This window comes from Agelaius phoeniceus, chromosome 3 (genome assembly GCF_051311805.1).
Source record: "Agelaius phoeniceus isolate bAgePho1 chromosome 3, bAgePho1.hap1, whole genome shotgun sequence".
NCBI lineage: Eukaryota > Metazoa > Chordata > Aves > Passeriformes > Icteridae > Agelaius > Agelaius phoeniceus.
The window spans coordinates 11,526,813-11,545,623 of NC_135267.1; the positions used below are offsets into that span (position 1 = coordinate 11,526,813).

The window sequence follows — 18,811 nt, forward strand, 5'->3', positions numbered from 1 at the left end:
CTTACAAAAGCATCTTTTAACCCTAGAAGGGATGGTAGCCTTTCTCTGACTTTTCACTCAAGGGATTTTCTCGTTTAGGGCTTTGAAGAGCAAAATAAGAAAAACAGCTGCAGCATTTAACTCTGTCTTGAAGTTGTCTCTGAATTCTTTCAGCAGCTGCATAGAAAACTTTTGAAGTTATTTGTGACATTATTAACAATGTGTTGTCTACCTGTGTTAAGTGATGCTGCATGGCAAGGACCTGACATGCTGAACATAGGCAGAGTAGTAGGAGCTGGTAGGTGTTCCAGGGCTCATGCTGTTTTTCACTCTAGTGGCTTTTATGTAAAAAAAATCAGAAAACACCTTCATCAGCTACTTTCTCAGTGAAAAAACAAATATTGCAAACTAGGCAAATGCATCTTAAGAAATTAGGTAACAAACAGGCACATAAAATCAGAATGTTTTAAAAACTTATGTGCTGCAGGTTTTTAAACAGCATCACTGTCTGTTTTGATATTAAATACAATACAATATTGCAAAACCAGCACAATTTCATACAATCCTATTTTATTGTGCATATTTTCTATCTGAGCTGAGTCTTTTGGAAGGCATTATAGCATGTGTCAAATAATCAAATGTTTTTTATAGTATAGAAAAATATTAGATTAAGCTTCAGGAAGCCTTGCACAGTAGTAGCAATACATTTACACTGAAAAGAAACATGGTAAGTTATCAAATCTACATTGTTGGAATCATTGCTAAATACTTTTTTTTTTATATTGTGCATATTATTGGGAGTAATTAAATTGCTTTTGCCACGATGCCGAAAACAGAATTTGTTGGCACACCTATCTGTCATCAATTGCATATGACAAACTGGAAACTTAAACGGGAAAGCTGTTGATTGCTATGTAAAAGAAAAGATGACAATAACTTGAGGAATTATGAATGGCTCTTTTCTCTTTACTTCACCTAATTGGAATGAATGCCTATTTAAGCTATATGTAAAAAAGATATTACCATAGAAGCATTAGGAGTGCTTTGTGGCAAAATTCCTAATAATGTGAAATATAAATTTGAACTTTAATAATACTTAAGCCTAATGGATAAGATGTGGACAAGTTTCAAATGTAGTAATTGTTCATTTACTTGTATTCTATCAAATCTAGTCTTAAAGCAATAGGTTGCTCTCATGTAGTGTTACACTTTAGCATGTTTGGAGATAAAAAGTATTGTCAGTGATTGCTTAAAGTCTGTTCAATCATCTGAACAGTGCAAATCACAGCATTTTGTCAGACTGAGAAGTTTTGCCTGGATAATGCTTCCCACACACACAGGTTGCAAGATAAATTATGTGCACAGTTTTACAGCGGAGCTGGTGCTGGAAGTTAAATGGATGCCCAGTGGTAGAACTTGTAAAACATTTTCCTGTTAACACTACCAGGCAGAATTGATATTGTTGATGATACCTTTGATCTAATAAATGATCAGTTTTAACAATGATTTTTACTGTGTTTCAGAGAGGATGATGAGGTAAGTTTAACAAGCCTGCCATTCTTCCTGGATGACTGATTACCTCTGTATTATGCAGTGTTGGGAACAATGTTGCTATGGGATGTTTTGTACCCTAAGTAATCACCTCCGCTAAAAAGATGTATTACACAAACAACATCCTTTCCTGCAATAGATACTCCATAAGGAACAAAATTGATTTTGCAGGAAGGAAATGAAATACTTTGTTTTGGAATTTGGAAACAAGTTAGTTCATTATCTTGAGTACAAGTTTCCCTGCCTTCCAAAATCTGTTTTCTCTCTTGAGAAGATTTTCCTAAACCACTTAGAATGTATGACTCCAAGCAGCTTGCTAGAGGGTATCCATATGCATATGGGTTTTGGTTTTTTGCAAAGACAGCTAGAGAAGCTGGACCAAGAGAGTTTCATTTTAGAAAAGAAAAACTTTATTTGAACTACAGTTCCTCTGTCTGTTACAGTCTTGTTTTAAATTAAGAGTATTTTTGAAGTATTTTTCAGGCTTCCTGCCTTAAAAATGAGTTGTGTGATAATACTGACAGTGTTACAGGTGTAATGGTAAGATAGGTCTGTTACTGGAAATTATTTCAAAAGGTCTGAAGAGAGAGCTGTGGGTAGTAGTACTTTTAGATAGTTTGTTTTCAGTACTTGGGTTTTAATATTTGATACTTTGATACTCTCCTCAGGACTTTGTGCAGTTATCCTCAGAGTCCATTTCACATCTCCTGATCCCATCAGAAAGTTTTAAGGGAGGTGGCACCAACTCAGCATATGAATATCTGCAGCCAGAATAACAATTTTACCAGTTTGTCTTTGCTTCTTTGTACTTGAGCCTGGGTGAGGACATGCTCAATGAGAGAAACTGCATTTCTAAAGCTGTGCTAGATAATGGAAGAAATTGGAGAAGTTGTCCTGAGTGAATGTTTCACACAATTTGTTGAACTTTGGATTTTAGTTTTTAAAATTTTTATATCAAGGCTAAATAGAATTTTAATGATCTTTGCATAGCCAGATTTTACCATCACATTTCTAAGATTGTAAACTTTCAAAATTATCTGTATTCTTTTGATATATTTGAATGAAACACTGTTAGCTGAAAGAGAGATCCACTTTAGTACAGTCTGGGTGTCTCTTCCCCAGTGTGGGGAATCCATCCAGCACTGAGAGTCTGATTAACTACTGGGGTCTGAATTGTAAGAAATTATTTGTTTAGGGTCAGCCTTTAAGCTTTAATTTTTATTTCAGCCTTCTGTACTGTGTAAGAAATTACTTTTAAAAGTGTAAACAATAGTTTAGAGAAGAGATGAACGTGTCCCATCATTATATTCTCTGTCAGCTGCTGCTGATCTCAGAGTCCCATGGAAGAGCTAAAGGCAGGATTTTGGAAATTCCCTAAAACTAGATGTCAGTGCTGGCCTTTCAGCACCATTATTTGGCATTCCAGTCATACTATATAGTTATTGTTTCTCATGATTTTTTTTTTTTTTCTGAGAAAAAAAGACAGTAAGGAATTGGTAAAAAAGACTTAACTTGTAAAAATTCAGAAAATATGTTGTATCTGTGTCTGGGCTGTTGTGTAGCTATGGACAGCTACATTTCATTGCCCTCCTGGTGTTCTGCAGGAATACAGTTCAAATAAATTATGTTGTATAAGTAAGCAGCATATTGGGTTCCCAGTAAAAGAAAAGCATTGACATACCAATTTAAGTTGAGCAGAGGATGAACAAGATCATTAGGGGGCAGGAGCAAATGCTCTTACAAGGAGAGACAGAGAAAGATGAGTTTTTCATCCTTAGGAAAGGAGAGTAGTAGGTAAGATGGATTCAGATTTGTCACACAGGTTGTAGGAATCAATGGACTGAGATTGTGAGGAAATAAGTTTTTATTAGAAATAAGGATAACATTTTCACAGGCATTGGAACAAATTTCTAAGACAGGTTGTAGAATTTCTCTCCTTAGTTTATTGAAGATTGGCATTTCTTTGAGCCAAGGGTTGTACCTCTGGGGGTCCCTTCCAAAAAGAGTTTTTTCTATGACTTTAGCTTTTAATAAAAAATACACAAAAGAAAACCAAAAAGTGACAAAATACAAATGGAAGTCCTGTTTAACACAATGTTTAAAGTATGATTAACTTTACAAGTACTGCTTAAATGGAAGAGTTTTATGAAAAATACCTATTAGCAATCTGCAGTTTGTCTGTTTATTAAGTAACATGGCTTATAAAAACACTTGCTTCTCACTTCAGCATCTCAGTTTCTCAGATAATCTGGCGTTCTGATTCTCACTATAAATTATATTAATGTATGAGTCATTTTATAGTGATGTGGAAGGTTTCCATATGCCTTCATTGGGGATTTCAGCAAGAAATGCACCCTTGCCACCAAGAATCCTGGTGGCATCCTGTGCTGCAGCAGGCAGAGCATTCCCAGGGTGGGAACCCTTCCCCTGTGCTCATGGTGAGACCACACCTGGGAGTGCTGTGTGAAGTTCTGGGCTGCTCAATACAAGAGAGACATGGACATATTGGATAGGGTCCAGTGAAGGGCTGCAGAGAGGATTTTGGGACTGGAGCATCTCTTTTGTGAGAAAAGGCTGAGAGAGCCTGGACTGCTGAAGGGGGATTTTATCAACAAATAGAACTGAGGGGAGGGTGTGAAGAGGATGGAACCAGACTATTACTGGTGCCCAGTGACAAGACCAGAGGCACAGGTGAGTCCCTCTGAATTTTATTTTCATTGTGAGGGTGACTGAGCGCTGGTAGAGGTTGTCTGGGGACATTGTGGAGTCTCCATACTAGGAATTATTCAAAAGCCATCTGGACGTGGTTGTGGGCAGTCAGCTTCTGCAAGCAAGGAGTTCACTCAGAAGGTCTTGATGGGGTTGAGTGGATCTTTCTTTTGATTTATTTTGAAGTAGATCTTCCTTTAATTATTTTGAAATAATTATTTTATTACTTTTAAACAGGGAACAAATGGTGCTAAACTTATTAGCTGTGACCCTTGAGTCTTTCATTGTAGCAGTTCTGCTCTGATTGTAACTTCCTCTGCAAGAAGGAAGAATCATGGTACCAGCAGTGATGTGTTATTTTCATAGAGACACCTAACAGCTAACACTTTCTGTTCCCTATGTGACAGATATTAGAATTTATGTTCCTAATGAAGTCTGAACTTGAGTAAATATAACCTGAAGTGATCTGGGTTCCCAGTTCTTTCAAATATAAAATAGCTTGGAAACAAAATCTCCTGTTAAAAAAAATAGGAAGAACTTTTGTCCCTGATAACTTAAAGTTACAGAAGTGTAGTGACAGTTTCTCAGTTCTCTAAGAAATATTTTAGATAAAAGATTACTAGTATTTTTTTAAACAAGGAATTTAACAAAATCTTCAAAACCAAAGGCTGAAGTGTCTCATGGTCAGAGCAGATCACAGAACTTCCAATGATTTCTGTAAGCCTTCTCTTTCCCATCAGTGGTGAACGAGTATTTCTTTTGAACTCTTAATTTTGTGAGGTGACAGGGAATTTATTGGGGAATTTTCTTTTAAAAAAACTAATTGTAGTGTTGCAAAAGATTTCTATTCAAAATAAGGCTTTTAAAAATTGAATTGCAGCTATTTTACGTCCTGTGATATGGCAATGACTTGTAGATACTAAATTTTGTTTAGGTGGGGATTTTTGCATATATGTGAACTAAAAAAGGGGAATACAACAGCCTAGAATAGTATCAATTTCAATGCAGCTTGTTACATTTTTTTCTTTATTGTTCTTTGCTCTTTCAGTGGATTAAAAAATTCCGTGTCTGACCTATACTGAAAGTCTGCTTAGGGAAACTAAATGTCTTTTTATCTCTACTTTTTCTGTTGTTTCTTCAAAAGAACTGAGCAGGCACCTGTTCAAAGCAACAAGATGACTTCCAGTGCCTTGAATAGTGCTGAATCTAAGAGAGACCACTTGGTGAGATCTGTGAATGGCTAATCCCTTCTGTTAAAATGAGTACCTGGACACTCTCTCCTAGGACTTCAGATTTTGGGACAGCAGAGGGTCACTTTGTGGGCATTATGCCTTCCAGTTTGTATTTTGCATTGCAGACACAAAGGAAACTGCAATCTTAGCATATGCCTGCATAGTACAGGGGAGAAGCTAGCATGGCTGAACAACACCAGTGAAGGTAATGAAGGAAAACTGCAGTTGGGCTCAAATCTGGTGTCTGTTTTTGCCAACACTATTCCACAAACTGAAATGTGAACTAGTTGCACTGAATTAACACAGGTTGCATTGTCTTTGCTGCTCTTGCAGCCTTATCTTTTCTAAATGTGATTAGGAAAAGAAAACAGCTCTCTAACACAAATTTGCTAGGGTGGCTGTGGCAGATGTAATTTTCCCCCACAGCAGACCTAAACAAAGTAAGCTCAGGCTCTGTTGCTTGCATTTAAATTACGGTCATAACAACTTGTCTTTTCAGTGATGCAGTTAAACCCACTGAGAAGGGTTAAGGAGCAAGTGCTAAGTAATATTCTGCAGCTTTGAATGTTTGGCTTTTCTGTACCTTTGTGTTTTAGAGTTGTGTGTCTGTTCTTGTTAATATCTTTACTTTGTCTTTGAGAATGGTAAGGATGTTGGGGATTTCTTGTTCTCCCCATGTATTTTAAAAGTATTACTGAGCACACACAACATGCTGTCACAGTGAACACAGGATTCTCTATTCCTGTGCTTAGCTATAGAGAGGATTATATTAAACTCTGTAACCTTGCTGGAGCACCTCTGTACATTGCTATATTGATAATCTTCACATGATTCACTTGCAGTTGAAAATACTTTATTCACAGCATTAACACTTTCAATCCCAGTGAAGATTAGAATCTTTTATATCAGAAGTTGAGTCCCTCGATGGGCAGATAATTTTTCTATTTTTAAAAATTTATTTATTTATTAGAGTGGTCTTGCAACTATTGCCTCAGACATTTCTTCATTTAGGCATATAGGGGGAATAATCATCAAGCCTAGCCATTCAAAAATGGTAAAACAGTTTATTGATGAATGAATTAGTGATTAACTATGAGGTTGTTGTGCTGTTTAATCGTTTACAGAATAGTGATCACTTTTGGAAAATATGTATTCTAAAAGAAATACACGAGAACATTTTGGAGTAACTAAAAAAAAACATTTCCTAGTGTTCCCCATCCACAAATTATCTATGAATCAGTGGATTGAAGGAGCAACATAAGATTTGTTGACATTTTCTGTCATTAATACATTAATGAATAGCTTTCCTCTAAAATCTGATGCTAAATGCATAGAAAAATCATTGGAACTTATTGCCCCTCATCTTAAATATTACAGATTATAAAATCAGAATGTTGGTGACACTTGTACTTCGTGTCTTTAAAGTAAAGAGAATCCAGTCAGTAGAAAAGAATTCCAAGTTTGATTTCCTTTAGTTTGTCCCTGATTGTATTATGGTAGTTCTTTTCCAAATCCTTGCTGTTTCTTGTAGTTTAGTAGGAGTTGCTTCAGGTAGACTGCTGACCCATTTCTCCATTTTTGTAAGACTTTCATCAAGCAATCAGTGGAAAGTTTTTCTAAGTGTTTATATGCAGTATTCATTTGGATCTCATGATTATTTCATCTCTTTGGCCTGCATCATTGCAAGTCTCACTGAGGATCCAAGTCTCTCTTCTGTTGTAAGTGCATGAGGTAAAGGTCACTGCAGGAAGAATGGGGTAAAAGAAGTGGTATAATACAGTAGGGAGAATTGTCTCTGCTTGACACTTCATTTGTGTGTTTTATTTTTTTTTTTTCTTAGTTAAATTCTACTGAATTTGCTGTGTGCCCATTTTCCTCTTTGAAAAATAGCCACATTTCTTCCTGCAATTTCATGAGTTTAAAAATACCATCTTCTTTTATTCTCTTGTCTCTGCCAAGTCTGTAGGTGATATCTTGGGAACTTTCACTGCTCTTCAGTGAAGGACAGGAATATTTGGGCTAGTACCACTTTGGCCTTTGTGCCACTTCTGCCATCCAGTAGGAAAAACGTAAAGGAGTCTGTATGAATGACACCTAGATCTTGAGTCTTTGTCATGCCAATGTGCAGTTTCCTTCTAAAAGTCCAGAAGGTGAATTCCCAAAGAATATTTGAAGTTTCAAGGGATTACTGTGTTCAGAAATGTTTCAGTTTGACAAACTAACATCCCTTACTCTGAATGCTTGGTTTGAAAATTTTGAAGAGGATTAGGTCATGGCTGCTTTTGCTGGTTTTAGTGATTCCTTGATTGGGAAGATCATTTAATCAGTGAGAGCTTTGCTGGTTATATATCATAGCACATTATTGTTTTCCTATTGCTGTGGAAAAAATGGCTGTCTTAGAAGCCTGAGACTTCCAGTTCAGTTTTTTTCTGTGGTACATACTGTTTGCTCTGTTACATCCAAATATAAATAATTCAGTGAAGAACATAAATCTAGCAAATTCTTGTGTATTAGTTTCAGACAGAGCCCCATTTCTTGAATTGTATTTCTGTAAAGAAGTAGCAGTTGTGTATTAAAAAATTTAGGAACTTTGACTTAAAATTTAAATAGTGTATGTTTGCAATTTTTTATGTATTATGGGATCAGTTGCAATGGTTATGTTTTGTGGGGGAGTTTTTGTAACCTTAAAGTTGGAAAACTATATATACTGGTTTTGATTTAATTTTATGTCAAAATGTAATCAATTGCTTTTAATTGTGTAATCCATAGACTGATTTGCAGAAGATGCATGAAACAAAAAAAAAATTAAAAGCAGTAAAAAAAACTGCTTATGAGAATATTAAAAAAATCATAAGCACTAAATTCCTTATCTTTTGGTAAAGCAATTCATTAATTACTACATCTTGCATCATCTGTTTTAACACCCTCTCAGGTAATATGAGAAAATATTACTTCACTATAACATGTAAAGGGATCTGAAACATTTTCTCCTCTCTTCCCTATGTTTTAGTGAATATTTCAAATAATGTCTGAGAAATTAAATTTGGCCCTAGTCTTCCAATCAGCAGAAGGAAAAAAGTAGTGGTTTAAAGTGGTTTAAACTTCTTAAAATGTGTATATCTTCAAAGGGCTTTACGTAGTTTCCTGAATAGGTTTAGTTATAAGTAAGGATCATTTTGTTGAAGGCATTTTCTGTTGGTATTATTTAACTTGGGAAGGTGACCCTGAGCTAAATTGCAATGTGTAATTTGAATGCCCATGGGCTGCCCTTCATTGGCTTGATTGGGAGAGATTATCTGGATTTCTAATATACTTTAATTACTCTGCTTATATAAATTGTCACATTAGAATCTTCTTAACTGTTGAGTCTCTTCTGGCAATGATTCACTAACAATAGGAATATACTAGGCTCTTCCACTGAGATTTGAAGATTTATACCCCCAATGAAAGAACTGGAATGGCTCTATTTAAACCTGCTGTATCTTTAGTAAGAAAGAGTATGTGATCTGCTTCTACACATGCAATGATTGATATATGATAAATTGAAAGGATCTGTAGCCTTTTTTATTTTGTTAAAAGACATTTTTTCAATTAAGGCAACACAATGCAAAATATGTTTTAAGATGTTTGGGGGTGATGTATTCCCAATGTGTGTGGCAAAAAACCAAACAAACACTGTGAGTGGGAGTTATGGATGGAGGAAGGTAGAGTGTCCTTTAGCTAAGTTTTTACAGGGAAGCAGTGGTGATTGAAATCATAGACTGGGTCAGGTTGGAAGGGACCACGGTGGGGTCATCTGGTCCAACCTCCCTGCTCAAGCCTCATCATTGTAGAGCTTATGGCACAGGATTGTGTGCAGGCAGTTCTTCAGTATCCCCAGTGAGGGAGACTCCACAACCTCTCTGGGCAACCTGATCCAGTGCTCAGTCACCTATACAATAAGTTCTTCCTGTTCAGGTGGAATTTTCTGTGCATCAGTTTCTTTCTACAGTGTGGTGATGTTGGCATCTTTTGACCTTGTATTCTTGGGTATCTCTCTGCCTGACAGCTCTGTTCAGGTGAGCTTAAAGGTTGCCAGCACTTGGAAGAACCCTGCGCTCAAATGGTGTAGGGGTCTTCCAAGATACAATGGTTAATTGACCTACAGTAATAGGTCCAGCTCACCAGCAGCACATTTGACACATGTAGTATATATGTCTTGTACAACAAACTGCTCTTGCCTCCTCTCTGGGATTTTGTTTCCTGTTAACCTACAGGAAATGTAAAGAATTGAATCCAGCGTGTGTGTGGTGGGCCCAGAGACATCTGATTTAGTGTCATGAAAACAGAAATCTGTATGTTTGGAACCGCTTTTAGAGCCCAGTGGCTGAAGATGTGTGCTTAAGTGTCTTGGGGTTTTGTTTAGTTTTGTTGTTTGTTTGTCATTTAAATCACAGGCAGCAGCTGCAGTGATGATATCTGTTCTCTAGTGATTAGTATGTAATATTGGGAGAGAAGAGTGTCCATTCCTTGTTCTAGGATTTCACATTTTTATCCACTAACTGACTTAATGTAGAACTCAATCAAAAGCAGAGCCCAAAATAGTATCAAAACTGGACCCAGCTGCCCTCCACCCTGATGCTGTGATTCATTGGTTGCTACATAAAGAAAAGTGTATTCTGTGTTTGAAAATACGAGTAGCTACTGCTGCACCTTATGCAAGCTGCCTGTTTTTTTGGTTTGGATTAGTTGTGATCAAATTTTCTAGGCCTCAGTAGACAGAGATTGAATCAGATGCTTAGCTCAAGGCTTTTGTGTAGATTAGTTGCTGGCATCTAGGGAACTTTCTGGTCAAAAGAGGGTGATCTGACTAAGTGAGCAGTTTGGGAATTATTATTCAGGAGTCTGATATCTGTTTGTGCCCTGCTTTTAACCATTACATCCTTGTATCCCTTTGGATCTCATCCAACATCTAAGACATCATGTTGTGTATGCTTCCTGTTCCTGATGAAGGTGTGCTGTAATGCTGATGGTGTTGTGCAAATCCACTATAAAGAACTCGAGCACCATGAGTGAATTTAAGCATTTGATAAAATTCCTATCTATAGAGAGTTCTGAGAAACATCCCTCTTCCCTAGTTAGCCCTCCCTACTCCATTGCATAAGTTAGTAATCATCATACACATTCATAACCAGGCATGTTATTTGGACTTCCTTTTTTAACAACTTCCTTTTAAACAAATGGTTTATAGAAGCAAATTAAAATGAAGGGTGAACACTAAAACATAATTTAATAAATAATGAACTGATAGGGGTAAATTGATCTTTGATAATATTGTGTCATGATTTTTCCACTTCTGCTTATACACTGCTGTACAGCGGTACAGCTCTGTGGTGGTGGTGCTATTGTTATGGCTTCCACAGTGCTGACACATTATATAAACTGTGGGATCTTTTACCAAATGTTTCTTTTAATGGATGGGAAAATGTGGGTTTGGTCTTAAGTTTCCTGTCTTGCTTAGCTTTTTGAAATGTAGTTTTTAATTCCACAAAGGTGGGTGAAAATTCTGAGACCTCCTACTGCAGTCATACCAGTCTCAATACAACTGGGTGCTATATAAACGGATATAAAAAGTAAACTGTATCCCAGAGAGCTTAGAAACAGATTTAAAAGAAGGCTTGGATGTTTGAATAAGACTTGGGTAGAATTTAGTCACCTTCCTTCATGCATGTCTCACTGATACAGACTGAATATGGAAGTGTCTGACAGCATATAGGTCACTCTGTTTTAAGCACCCAGCTTCCCTAGGTACCAAAACGTGTGCCCAGAGGCATTAAGGCTGTTTTCATAGACCTTAGCTGTTTAGCATCCAGCTTAGGCACTTTGAGGCCATAAAGTAGATGTTCTAGCACTTAAAATTCTTGTAAGCATGCTGTCAGTGCCCTTACAAAACTTGCTGATAACCAGGAGTTCAGTGCAGAGCTCTGCCACTTGGCACACCTGCATTCATAGCTGGGGCCAAGAGAAAGGAGGTTCACCTCTTCACACATGAGGTCAGATGGCCACAGTCATTCACCAGTGAAAAGAGAGCCAGAAGCCTTTATCATGAGATACCTGAAACCCACATCTGTGACTTGCCCCCACTCTCTGAGCTGCACCACCATGCAGTTAGTGTGCCTTTTCTGTGAATCCAGATCCATTTCTTTTGCATGAATCTGCATTTATAAGAGGTAGGATCATACAGTTTGTTACTTGTATCTTGGCACAGTGTTAGGATACTGCATTGAAAGCAGACCTGATCCTAGATGCAGCCATTTTGGTTTTGCCTTTTTGAGTGCCAGTACTATACTTCAGATTGAAACTAGTTTTTATTTCTTAATGTTTTAAAAAATCCTGTATAAAAGTATTTCACTCATTCTAAAAGTGTGTTTTTCTTTACACTTTGTATGATATTTTATGATATCGGAAGTGGTTGTGATTCAGAAATGTTGCATGTATTTGGTGTTAACTGCATTTTTGAAGCAGAGACAAAAAATAAATAAATGCCTGTGAACAGGTAGAAGTTGAACAGTGAGTTTGTTAACATGAGAGTTGGTATCCATAGGTATTGATGAAATAGGTGCTATAGTTGCAATTTTCTATAACTTAATTAAATGACATAATAGTCAACTAATTGAATACTCATACTGGATTTTCAAAGGTGTATGGAAGGCACACAAGGAACTTTTTCAGCTTGATCTTGGATAGATTTAGTTACTGGAAATGTGTGTGACTTCTGAAACCTTGCTTGCAGTTCTGGTCACTGTAAATAGCAGTTCTGGTGGTATGACAGGAAGAAGTCAGTAGAGGTATTAAAGAAGTATTGGTGTTTTATGGCATTTGAAGAAAGTGAAATTGAATGTGTAGTTTTTAAGTAATTCTGCAGTGCTGTTTGCTAAATGTTGTTTGGTTGCTAAAAGCTGAGTGTACTGCTTTGTTACAGACATCTTTTATGAAAAATCCTTTCCTTAGGATTTTTTCTCCTGAGAAGCTGAGAGGCCTCAGGAACAAAATGTAAACAATGGTTATCTGCTGCTGTGGAATGCAACAGGTGGATCTGTGATTGGTCTCATAGAGTTGTTTCTAATTAATGGCCAATCAGAGTGAGCTGGCTGGGACTCTCTGAGCCACAAGCCTTTATTATCATTCCTTCTTTTCCTATTCTTAGCTAGCCTTCTGATGAAATCCTTTCTTCTATTTTTTTAGTATAGTTTTAATACAATATATATAATAAAATAATAAATCAAGCCTTCTGAAACATGGAGTGAGATCCTCATCTCTTCCCTCATCCTAAGACCCCTGTGAACACCATCACACTGCTTGTCAGAAATTGGATGTTTTGTGTCTTGAAACACCTTGGAATCCCAGTGTCTGTGTCTGGTGGGAGGGGCACGCCAGGCTTTGCTAAAGGTGAGGCAGTGCCCTGCTCCACCCCCAGGCCTTGCCCAAGCCCTGGTTGAGCTGTCAATCATGGCATCATCTGGGGATCTGAGCAGAGAATAGATACTGACCTGTGGGAGCAAGGGCAGTGGAGGCCACAAAGTTGACAAGAGGAACTGGAGCACCTCCTGTACAAAGGCTGAGAAAGTTGGAGCTGTTCAGCCTGGAGAAGAGATGGTTTTGTGGAGACATCATGGAAAATTCCCAGTATCTGAAGGGGCCAACAGGGATGCCACAGAGGGACTTGTTGTGATAGGACAAGGAGTAATGGGTACAAACTAAAAGAGGGGAAATTTAAGTTACCTATTAGGAAGAAATTCTTTATTGTGAGGGTGGTGAGACACTAGAAAAGGGTGCTCCGAAAAGTTGTGGATGCCCCACAAATATTCAAGGTCAGGTTGGATGGAGCTTTGGGCAACCTGGTCTAGTGGGAGATGTCCTTGTCCATGGAGGAGTGTGGGAAATAGATCATCTTTAATGTCCCAGCCAACTAAAAGAATTCTATGATTCCATGAACTGTGTTGGTAATCTTATTGATATAAAAGAGATATTGTGCAAGTTCCATTGATTTGGAAAGGGCACAAAGCACTTACTACCTCTCTTTGAATCTGATTGTGATGGCACTTTGCTTCCTTTCACATTGCCTGAGTTTTTCTGGAAATAACTGATGACTGTAGTTGAAATTCTATGCATCAAAACCATTCACCATTTTAGAAATACTCATATATCTCTTCCCAGTCTCCCTAGTTTTATCCAAGCGTGTTGATTCTTCAGGTGGTGGGTTTTCATTATTAATTTGTTTCAACATCAAAAGGTCATTCAGGTCCTTTAAAAAGACTTTCTTGAGCTTAATCTAGGCTGTACTGGGCAGCTGAGATTTGTAGATGCTGTGGCTGGCCTGCCTTGGACTGGGAGTGGAGGAGCTGGGAATACTGTCTGTGAAGAAACCAGTGTCTGTATTCATAGCCTGTGAGACCCTGAGGGTGGTAGCCCCTGGCAGTGCTGGTAGGAGAGAGGTCTTCTCTCATGGTGGGGAGTTCTGAACCCTTCTAGATCAAATTAAATGACATTGCATTAAATCTGGATGCTATTATGCATCCAGTGCAGATTACAGACTAGTAGTGACTTGAAAGTTTCCATTATACAGGCAGGCTGATGCATTTTGTGTTTTACTCTTCTGGCTTGACCTAAAGTTTGGCTCTACTTTAGTAATGCAGGCTTGCAAGGGCATATTTTATGATTACAGTATCTACATCCAGATAAATGACTGCAATTCCTTACCCTAGGTGTAGAAAAAAATCCTGTATGCTAGTATTATACCTACACATCCAGCACAATCCTCATTCAGGTAGCACAAGCCTACCCTTCTTTAATAAACCCAGGATTTATTTGATCTGATGGCAAAACAAACAAAAAAAAAACCACAATTTTTTTTTTAATAAATAGAAAATTCATTATTTAAAAAAAGTAAAAACCACACCAAGTTATTACCAATGTAATAAGGCAACTGGTGGTTCCAGAGTTCTTAGCAGAATAGAAAATTCAATGTATAAAGTTTTAGAAATTGAGTAATGTTTGATGGTATGTTTGTCTAGTGTTAGAAAAAAGTAGAAACCTGTATAAAAAGTAAAATTGCATTTATTCATGTTTTATTAGAGCTAAAAAATGTGCTAGTTTGTAGAAATAGCTGGCTACTTCAGCTGCAGCATATATTGATGCCCCATCTATTCCAAGCATTTACCTTATTGCCAGCATTTGTGTAGGTTACTATGAATAAACATAAATACTGATTTGTACGTGTTGCCCTTCCACTGACACAGAGATATATTACCTTACTTTGGAAGTCTGTACACCCTTCTACTTTGCATAGATGGCTAAAGGAGATGCAAGGCACCCGTCTTTGGAGAGGCAATTTAGAGGAGAGAAAAAGGTCTTTGTGCAGTTTTACAGTGTAGTCTGGGTGTAAGTAGGGCAGAATTTGGTCCCAGAAGTTTTATTCTCTGCATTATGAGGCATCATGTTTCCTTTCCTAACAAAATAGAACAGAAAAGCCCTTTGTTTTTACTGTTAAACTTTTTCTTTTTGCAACGGACAAAAATAATTTTTTAAATTTTTGTCTTTTGCCTTGCTTTTACTTTCTCATCATTTGACCTCTACACCTCACTGTTTCTATACCCTTTTCTTTGCCATTTTTTTTCATAAGGGGATGCTCCCAAAGAAGTGTTGCTTGACTTTTTATGCTAATCTTGCTTCTATTTCAGTTCATGTTGACTTGGAGAATATGCCTTGTAAATAGGAATACCAACTGGCATACTGAATATAATCCTCAGTTTCTAAGCATTGATTGTTTTCACAGCATCCTTAAAGGGTAAGCTGTCTCACTATCCAAATATCATGGCTGGGAAACTGAGGCTAACAAAGGCTGTATGATTTATGTGAAGCCACAGAGGGAATAAATGTTGGGTTTAGAATTCCTGGCTTCTGCTCCTGTGTTTGGACTCATGCCATCTCTCAAAGAAATCCTTGATTCCTCCTAATGCTGCATACCTTTCCTTGTCTGTTAAATGTAGCCATTCGAAGAGTAGCTGGTACTCAATTCTCTCTGTCTGTCCTATTGAAACTAATGAATGCCTGCAGGCAGGCATAAGGTATCGTTACCTTTGACAGCCAGTATGTTTTATGTTTTAAATTATGTGTTGGGCAGAATTTTTGGATACTAATTTGATATAATGAGATGCGCTTCTAATATCAACTGTAGTACGGGAAGGCCTTGCAGCCAACCTACTCTTTATTTAAAATTATTCCATTTCAGATGTCCTAATGAGTGCTGTGAGTTGTGTAATTCTTTCATAATTTTCCTCCATTCCCAGAAGGGAACTAGGAGCTGGAGTTTTTTCTATTTTTGTTTTGGTCTATTTCAAATTAGGGTAAGCATAAAATAAAGATCTAGGGGAAGATTTTTGTGAAACGCTTGCTATTGTGAGAATGGCAGTTGAGAAAAAAACATTGTAGTCTAGAAATGTTAGTGTTAAGGCAATTCTCGATGCCTCTGCGGTTTGCCATTATCTTATAAATATCTTGACTCTGACTTTACAGTGCTGTTTATAGAATTTAATAAAGCAAATGTAATAATGCTGCTTGTGCTTTAATGCACAATCTCAATTGGGTTGACCAGAAGATAAATAGGAACAGGAATGATAGTGCGTTCCTACAGATTGTTTTTAATAAGCATGTTATTTAGTTGATCAGCCTGCTACTATAATGCCTCCTATCCTGCTCTACCAGACAAATTTATTAATGCCCCCCCCCATTTCTCAGAGAACATTGATTCCCTGAAGACATATCTCTATTAAACCTCTAGAAAGTCACAACTTCCAAATTAGATTAAGTAGCAGGAATGGTACTAGAAGAATCAAAGAAAATTGAGTGTGTTATTGAATTCATGCCACATTGTCTGAGGAAGAGATGGGAGTTATGTGTAGTGGTAACTTTTGTCTTTACTGTACTAACAAAGCTGTGGGCATTGCTGTCAAACCTAATTGTCTGCAGTGCATCAGGATAAAATGAATCTTTTATCTGAACTCGTACCTAGTAAGATTGTACAAGTGAGAAGTAGATTTCAGAAGGAAGCTTTGCAATTGATCAAAATCATTTGCCATTATTGGCTGTACACAACTCAATCCTAAAAATCCTAGTGACAGAAATTTTAAAGAAGCACCTGCCTTTCGATTGGAAGCAGACTTGCTTGTCATGCTAACAGTTGCAAAATGCAGATATTAATTTTAAAGCTGCCAATTTCTCATTTTGATCTGACATATTAAAAAGCATATAATTAATGGTTGACATTAGTAATTAACATTAACTTTATGGTGCTTAATATGCCATCATTCATCCATCAAATAACTGGTATGCATAATGTCTTTGCATAAAGGTTTTAATTGCTCAAAATGATCCTTCCGTTCTCAGACTCTACGGTTTAAAGTAGCTGTAAATACTGTTTAAAAAGATGTGAATTTTTCATTTATTGTACGTAAACATTGTTTTGTTTCTCCCTAGGAGCGTGCACGAACGTGTAAGCCAGGGACCTCAACTGGGAAACACAGCCCCAGATGCACAGCTTCCATTAGTGGCTAAAGAGCACCACCTTGCTGTCGCCAGTGCTCTCTGGAGAAATTTCTTTCCCTACTTGAAGAGCCAGAGAATGTCACAGACGCTGCCTTCCCCACAGCTTGCTGATACAGCTGCAGGTTAGCACTGACCCTGCTCTGACCTACTGGGTTTGGTGCTGTTCTCTGGGTCACAAACTTTCAAGGAGTTTGTACTTTGGGATATTTCTCCTTCCATGTAGTAACTTCAGTGTGTAGAAATGAAAAAAGTAGAATCTGTGCTAAATGTTTTGACAGAAGGAAGTATTGTAGTGTTGAATTCCTTAATAGGGTACAAACACATTGAGAATGCCAAAGGGGTTTGAAGCTACACAAACCTGACTTCTTTTTCACTACTAGTCACAAATTATAATCAACATGCAAGTGTTATACAGTATAAATAAGGATACTGTTTTTCACTATACTCAGAATTTACTTGTTTTTGTAGAAGTTTAGTTGTGTTGAACTGTTCATAATGGTTGAGAGTCAAACTAAATTTTCTAAAATATATTTCATTTGAAAGCAATTTTTAAAAGGTTAGTGAGTTGACTGTTGCTTTTTGACAAACCCTTGTGTTTGTGGTCATAAAACTGTTTCACGATTCATTCTAATTATTTGTCTTGCTTTACACTGAGGGCTTTTAATCTTGAAGTACAACATTCCATATGTGTGTGAACTCCACATGCAACGAGTCAGCTCGGCAGTGAATAGAAAGATATCCCAGTTTGATCTTTCACATCAGTAGCTAGCATGGCATTCTGCAGTTACAATGAAATCTTGTATCCAGTTAACTAAAATTCAGAAGAGTGAAACATAAAATATTTTTTCCCATCATGATATGAATTAGATAAAGTTACAAGCTCAGGAGTACTGAGCTGGTAATAGAAAAGCTAAAAGACCCTTCATTTGAAGCAGCTCTGTGGTAGTTAGGAGGCAGCATTAATGAAAGAGGCAGTGTGCAACAGTAGTGGTCTCACACTGCTGAAACCTGTGTGAGAAACAGCAATACAAATCAAAGGAGAAGGTTGTTAATGTCAAAACTTTCATTCATTTCCTACAGTGACATAGATTTTTTTTTCTATTTTATATTAGCACAGTGAAATAGCAAGAGCAGCAAGCTATTATAAACTCCTCTGAGAAGGAGGGGAGTGCAGTTGTGACCTGCTTTATAGAGATGTGTTAGGTAGCACTACAGAGACAGGCAAACCTTTCCCATGCTGTTTGAGCTTCTTGCCTGAAGGTTGCAGCCCAGAGGAGAGAGCGAGCAGCTGTCACAGCTCTCCTGCTCCCCCTGCCAGGCAAACAGCCTGGGCCTCACAGCACTGCTCTGCCTCCTGTTTCTCCCCAGCCTCTCTTAAGGCTGATGCTGCAGAAACGAGGTGATAATCTGGAAGAAGGCTGGCACAAATTGTTTCCTCACCTAAGGCAGAGTGGGGACTCTGTATGACCTTATTGTTTATTCTGAGGCACATAAGGAAATGGGAAGTCCTTCATGGCTAAAGGTGGTCTGTCCCTGTACTGTTAATTTAAAACAATTTTATTGTTATTTCTGAAAACTAGCCTTTTCTGTCTAATTCAAAGTCAGTTTGTCAGTGCATGCAGGTTTATATTTATTTGAATTGGAGAATTTGGGAACTAATGAGCCCCTTTTTCATTGCCCTCCAAAGTCAGTTTTCCTGACTGATTTGATGCTTCTCATTTCCTGTAACCCAATAACTGCTCAGCATTTAAGATTAC

General features: G+C 37.5%; 1 protein-coding gene across 1 annotated transcript in view; it reads left to right on the top strand.

Annotated features, from left to right (window-relative positions):
- Nucleotides 1-18,811, top strand: part of MMS22L (MMS22 like, DNA repair protein) — an 88,527-nt gene that overhangs the window by 46,562 nt on the left and 23,154 nt on the right. Inside the window, exon 15 of the mRNA XM_054629919.2 lies at nt 16,986-17,176. Coding sequence (XP_054485894.2) covers nt 16,986-17,176 — 191 coding nt within the window. The remainder of the gene's footprint in view (nt 1-16,985; nt 17,177-18,811) is intronic.